This window comes from Cydia amplana, chromosome 18, assembly GCF_948474715.1.
Source record: "Cydia amplana chromosome 18, ilCydAmpl1.1, whole genome shotgun sequence".
NCBI classification, from domain to species: Eukaryota; Metazoa; Arthropoda; class Insecta; order Lepidoptera; family Tortricidae; genus Cydia; species Cydia amplana.
In genome coordinates, this window is record NC_086086.1 from 3,441,300 (window position 1) to 3,448,041 (window position 6,742).

Genomic DNA, 6,742 nt, shown 5'->3' on the forward strand with positions numbered 1-6,742 from the left:
TCAAGCCATTTCTTCATTAGCGGTCACCGTACGAAGCATAATAAAATAAGAACAGCACGTCTTCAAAATCTGTAACCAAAAAGATTGAACGTTGTAAAGTAACGAAGGTGACTCTTGTAATAAGTAGGTAAAGTTGTGTTGTTTGCCATAAAGTTTTAAGACAATGTATTGTTTGTCATATGATAAATAGTCATAAAACTGAAACCGTTAACTTTTCAGGATTTTCGTCAGGTTATCCTATAGATGGGTTAGGTTAGGTTTGTTTTACGGGAATTATGAAAAGTGACGTGTTTCTGAACCAAATAAATTATGACTAACGAAAATACTTATTATTTATTTCATTGAAAAAGACAGTAAAAAGACAAATAAATAACTTATGAACTAAATACATCTATGAATAATACTAAATTAAAACTAACAACCCTAAATATATCTAAAATAAAACAAGGAATATAAAAAGCCTCCCCGCGCTACCCCTGGCGCAAAGGTGCCCATCACACTCGCTGCGTTACCGCGTTGAATTGCGATGGACAGCCTTTGCACCAGGAAAAACCCGGAGCGCGAGTCAAGGCCCCTTTCTTGCAGGCGGCGACCTACTTCCCTAGGGGTAACATTCCATTTCTGACTGCAGCTGCACTACTGGTACTGAACGCGTCGCTGTTACTGTCAATTTCCATAGTAAAATGAACAGTAGTGCAGCTGCGGTTGGAAATGGACTGTCACTTTAAGGGAGGTTTTTGCCTCAGCGCACCAACAACCGGACGTCTCTACGGCTACTGGGACGAAAAGGTAATTAGTGAGTGCTGAGTACTTTTGATGTTTATGTAGGGCCGCCACCTCAGCGGCTGCGCCCGCCGTCCGGATGGTGCGATAAAGGTGTGAGGGGGCAAAAGTGCTTACACACGTAGCCTCCCACTTGCCTTTTTCCCATGGCACCAGTGTCAGGCCGTCAGGCCTTTTACCATCCGACCGGCTGAGGCCTGGCGGTTCTAGCGTGGAGGGGACGTTTGCCGACACTAAAGCCCTGCGGATGATGTCGAAAATAAATGAACAAAAATGCGGGCAAACAATACCTACATTATGACTTAAAACTATTTGGGAAACAATAGAGACCCAAGTAGGTACTTGTAGATGTGGTACTATTATTGTGCGACTTGAATGCTTAAATATAATTTAAAACATTCTACTATATTATTCGGCCACATAAGTGTAAAAATGTGTTACGATTGTAGAAAACTGCCATAGAAAGTTTCAACAATATTTTTGTTTACCAATATTTGTTTTCTACAAAATATCTTAAAAGTAATCAAACTGAAAACCGGTTTATCCCATAAAGTAAGTTATATTATATGGAAAAAGATAAATATAGTATAAGTCCAATGTGATTTCTATCTAGACTAATTCAAAACATTGATTACTATTCTTAATCTAAGTATTTTTTATTGTGCACCATATAGTTAACCTCCTAAGGCCCAGCCATGCAAACGAAACATGCAAAATTTGCCACTGAAATTTGAACCTAAATTGCAGGAAATAGAGTTGATTTTTCGTTGTTTGAAAACTGAACGAAACAAAGCAAAAGCGACTCTGTTCCAATTAAACATGGTTTAAATTACATCAAACTGAATAGGTACTATAGGTAGGACCTTGGGCCTAGGAGGTTAAAAATATACAGAAAATGAAATACAGTTAAACGCAAGGTAACAACAGGCGATCTTATCGCTAAGAAGCGATCTCTTCCAGACAACCTTTAACATACTACCTATTATTATTGTATATTCAATGTTATCTAAATAATCTAGTCTTAATGTTATACAGTTATTAGTCCAGTTTGGCCAGTCTGACAAAGTTCAGTTTGATTGAACAATTATGAATTTGAATATCTTAATTTAATTTGCACAATTATAATTAGTAGGAATCACAGAACAAGTAGAATGGCGATGCGAGCAGGGTAAGGTGAGTTCGACTAAGATCGGACGCCGGGTAAGATCGTATGATTCAAATGTCTGCCTGTTGCGGGGCTTTTTTTTAATGCTGGCAAGGTGATGCAATGCGCTGTTTTGTGCCGCACCCCCCTTCAGGACGCACTTAACGCAAGACGCAAGACGCGCCTAACGAACAGGTGAATCATACGATCTTACCCGGTGTCCGATCTTAGTCGAACTCACCTTACGTGTCGCCCCGGGGTTTTGAGCAAACGCTCGCATGCTACTCGCCCGCGCTGTCCGAAAATGAAGTAAACATGCCTTTTTGCGTCACAATAACGTTCAGATTAAGAAGCCAGACGTCAAATCTGTTTAAAGGAGGCGTATCCATTCACCACGGACACAAGTGTTTACTACCGTTGCGCGAGTGTTAGTAAATGTGGAGAGGAACGAGCGGCGACACCGGTTCCGATACTAACTGTGCGCGATAGCCATTCTAACCTCTTTAATATGTTCTGTGGTAGGAATACTAACCGCAGCCATAGTTTGAACCCCAACTGATATCATGCCACAAGCCTTCAGGCTTATTGGCTCTTGGACGTTTTGTAAGAAGAATAAAACGAGTTTTCTGTTTTTCAATTCCATACACTCCCAGGGTAAACCATACACTGCATCGATTAGTGTTTCACTCTGCAAATAATTAATCAAATCATAATAAGTAGTGAGTACATTGTAGATTCCTTTAATTCTCTATGATATAATAGTCCTCATACCCTAACTAGCTGGTGCTGCTTTTGCGTGTGCCCAATGACACGGGCAAAAGGGCACCATCCGCTCGGTTTACCTTTCACAGTCCATTAAAGAAACAATTCAAATCCCTTTATACGTAAACATAAGTATTTGCTGGACCTGTATGAGCTAGGACTGGGACCCCTAACCGATGCCCCAGATTTTTAATAAATGTTTTCGCCCCAGAACACTATGGTCCAGCGGTTTTCACTGCAACCGGGACAAAGACGTACACTGGTTCCAAGATCGGACTCCCAAATGAGACTACGCCCTCTCGCCCAAAGGACCAGCGTTGACCCATCCGGTCGTTTGCCGTCTGTCCTACTCACTGCCGTATTCGAACTTCAAGATATTCACAAGAGACAACACGTACTAGATCCATTCTAGATACGTTGTAGTTTAGTTTTCAACTAGTTCTCTTTTGCAGCGCAATTCGGGCAACCAATATCACTTTTACGTTAGATAGAGTTAGATATCTATTAGATGTGAATTGGATCTCTAAGCCATATCTTGTAAAAATCGTTCAAGAGTATCTCCAGAATCGCGCAAATGTAAAATTTGACAGGTTAGATCTTAAACATATCGTTATCGTATCTTGGCGATGTCTAAAAGATATCTAACAGATGTCTATTTCAAAATCCGAATCGGGCCCTCAAACTCTGAGGTTCAAGGACACAAGGCAGTTGGGCAGATAATAATGCCCGGCGAATGATATAATTATTGGAGTGACGCCTCTAACACCTGCCACCTTGTGCACCTTGTACATCATAGGCCATGGTGGCCGTACACGCTAGGCTTTGGATACACGTACGCATCCGAACATTTCGGAGTAACCACTATGTCGTGTATGGGAAACATTATTAGTGAACAAAATTATTGCAATGTTTATTTGCTGTAATGAGTGCAATGATTTCTAATAAAGTTGTTTAACTTTGGTATACTTATTAAATAAAAATAGCCGAAGAAATTTCATGATTCACCAAACCAATAATAATGATTTTAAAAAACGGTACTCTAAACATATTTGCAAATCAAGTGTTTTGTATTCATAATTTATTTTTTTATTTTTTTATTTTTAAGACACTTTATAAATTCACCTGAGACCCAATAAGTTCAAATGTGACAGATATCTGTATCAATTGCTGAAATAATGCAACTGTTAGAGGTCCATAGTTCCCTAGAGCTTCGGAGTCCTGAAAGAAAATGGATATAAGGGTTACATTTTGTAATAAATTCTTACAACTTCCACTTATACACTATATAATATTTGTTTTTATGATTAATCATTAAAGGCAATAAATACAGGGTGGCCAACTTAGAGGTATACAACTTTTTTTTGCCGCCATTTTATTTTGGCGGTAAATATGACAGTTATTGCATGAAAATTAGTTTGTGTAGATATACGGCAAATTTATTATGGAGCGTTTTACGACGGAACAACGTGTTTTAATCATTAAAAACAATAGAAACATTAAAAATAACGTTTCCCGGTCGATTAATTTCGAGAAACGGTGACATTGACTGGCCCCCAAGATCGCCTGATTTAACAGCTCCTGACTTTTTTCTGTGGGGCTATCTAAAGGGACGTGTCTATGCTAATAGGCCAACGAACCTTCAGCAATTAAAACAAAATATTCGAAACACTGTCGCTGAGATAACGCCAGAAATGTGTGAAAAAGTGATGAAAAGGGTTCGCATCTGCCATGCTGCTAGAGGTGGACATTTGTCTGACATTATTTTCCATGTGTAATTGCTGACCCTACATATTATATTTAACAAGGAATACTTAATATTTTATATGTTTTATAGAATAAAATTATAAAAATAAAGTGTATACCTCTTATTTGGCCACCCTGTATATAATAAAATATGTATGACAAAAACAAGTAATTAAAAATGTTGAATACCAATTTAGAGCATTCCAATAAAATAATACAACCCACTATTTGATAGAATGCGAAATTTAGGAGTAGAAAAAAGCTGTATGCGCTCGATGTCTTTGACATAAAGCTGAAACAATAAAAGTCCATACTTACATAAGGAACATCAATAGTTTATGAAATATTTTAGACATTATTAAATTGCACAACGGGACTTAATCGCGGATCTAAGTTTTAAGATTTACCTCCGACGTTTCAAGGACGGCGTTGTCCCCGTGGTCTCGGAGAAGACTGGCTAAAGTTGACATCAGCATCTTCTAACCGCGCGAGTTTTTCGAACTACCCGCACTTGGTCTTGTTTATCATCTTGAACGGTTTGCGCACTAGGGATGTCACTCTGTCGACACGCAACACTAACAATATTGAATAACGAATAGGTATCGACAGTCGATAAATCCAATATCGTTAGTGTTGTGTGTCGACAGAGTGACATCCCTAGTGCGCAAAACGTTCAAGCTAATAAACAAGACCAAGTGCGGATAGTTCGAAAAACTCGCGCGGTTAAATAGAAGATGCTGATGTCAACTTTAGCCAGTCTTCTCCGAGACCACGGGGACAACGCCGTCCTCGAAACGTCGGAGGTAAATCTTAAAACTTACTTAGATACGCGATTAAGTCCCTTTGGTGCAATTTAATAATGTGTAAAAATCGTGGAAGTTTAAATCAGTATTATGTAAATATTTTAGAATCGTCAAATAATTACAATGGTACTTACTCCATTATATTCCGGTGATGACTCACGAGTTCCACAAGTAATGTTGATATGTTTTTAGACTCCTCTTCCGTATAGCATGAAAGTCCGTTACTTGTCATTTGATGATTAGCAGGTTTAGGGAAGTTATCTAAGTTGTGTTTTAAAATTTTCAGATTACCCCATATATGAAACACAATCAAAGAAAGAAGAAGATGCCACAAGCAGAAAGACGTGGAACCTATGCATGTTCCAAACCAGCTCATGAAAGTTATAAAGATGTGTCCTTTAATATCAGTAAGATAATCAAAAGGGAGATATATGTATAACGCTGACTCGTAAGTAGCATTAACAGGTTTATTAGAGCTATACATGCCGGCTTTGAAGTTCTTAACCCAAGGAGTTATGTTAAATAACAGGATTCCGCCGTACAGTTGAATGTGAATAAATACCGTAAAGATGTGGCAGATTTTTTCGATGTATTTATAAATCTATAAAGAAAAAAAAGGATTTTAGGTTCAAAAAAAATTGAATCGCACAACGGTTATAATTGAATTACCTTATTAGCATATTCGGATTCATCCTTTTTGTGAAAGAGGTGAATTTTTTCCAAGAATTCTTTGATCACTTGCCGATACTCAGCCATCCATGGCATTGTGAGTCTTTGCTGGATTTAAATAAATAAGGTTATTAAAAAATAAGCCGTTCTTTCTCGATGTTAAAATTACATTTTAATAGTTTTATGTGACTCGAGTTTTATGTATTTATCTGTATGTATTATATTTATGTATATATTAGTTTTATGTGTATATTAAGTACTCGCGAAATTGGGACGGGTACGTCCGTGACCGTCTAGAGGAAAATGAGTAAGCCGCGTATATTCAAGTCGCCGGTTTGATTCCGTCCTCCGCCTCTGTAGGGCTTGGACACTTTTTCTTTAGTATATTACTCGTATGACATCTATTTCACTTTATTTGCGTATTCTTCACCTGCTTGTATAATTACTTGTGGACATTAAATTCGAGTTTTCAACTTTTTTCAAAGTAAAAAGTACAAAACTCATGGGTCATCAATGTTTGATTTTGGATTTCAATAAAAGAAATCGGTTATAAAAACTTACCAGAGCAATGGTAGTCATTGCCAGTGTTATATAAGTATGTCCTATTATGACGAAACTGGTTGTGCTTATGTTATTTCTTATATAACAGATCTGAAGAACAAATATAATGCTCATAAATAAGAAACAAGTTATGTTCCATTTTACAGCAAATGTATATTTCTTATTCTTTGACTCGAGCAAAGGCCAAGAAGCTACGAAATTAAGTGTAGTGGCGACCAGTTTTATATAACCCAAATCTTTCGGCGAAATTATTTGGCTGTAAATTAAAAAAAATATT

At 37.6% G+C, this 6,742-nt stretch overlaps 1 protein-coding gene across 1 annotated transcript; it reads right to left on the reverse strand.

The window, feature by feature from the left end:
- On the reverse strand, positions 1 to 6,742 carry LOC134656534 (odorant receptor 10a-like). The gene is made up of 7 exons (XM_063512095.1): positions 6,466 to 6,742; positions 5,905 to 6,012; positions 5,370 to 5,836; positions 4,622 to 4,724; positions 3,812 to 3,907; positions 2,460 to 2,615; positions 1 to 69 (listed from the first exon to the last, which is right to left on the reverse strand). The coding sequence occupies exons 1-7, from the start codon at positions 6,577 to 6,579 to the stop codon at positions 1 to 3; spliced, it is 1,113 nt and encodes a 370-aa protein (XP_063368165.1). The 5' UTR covers positions 6,580 to 6,742.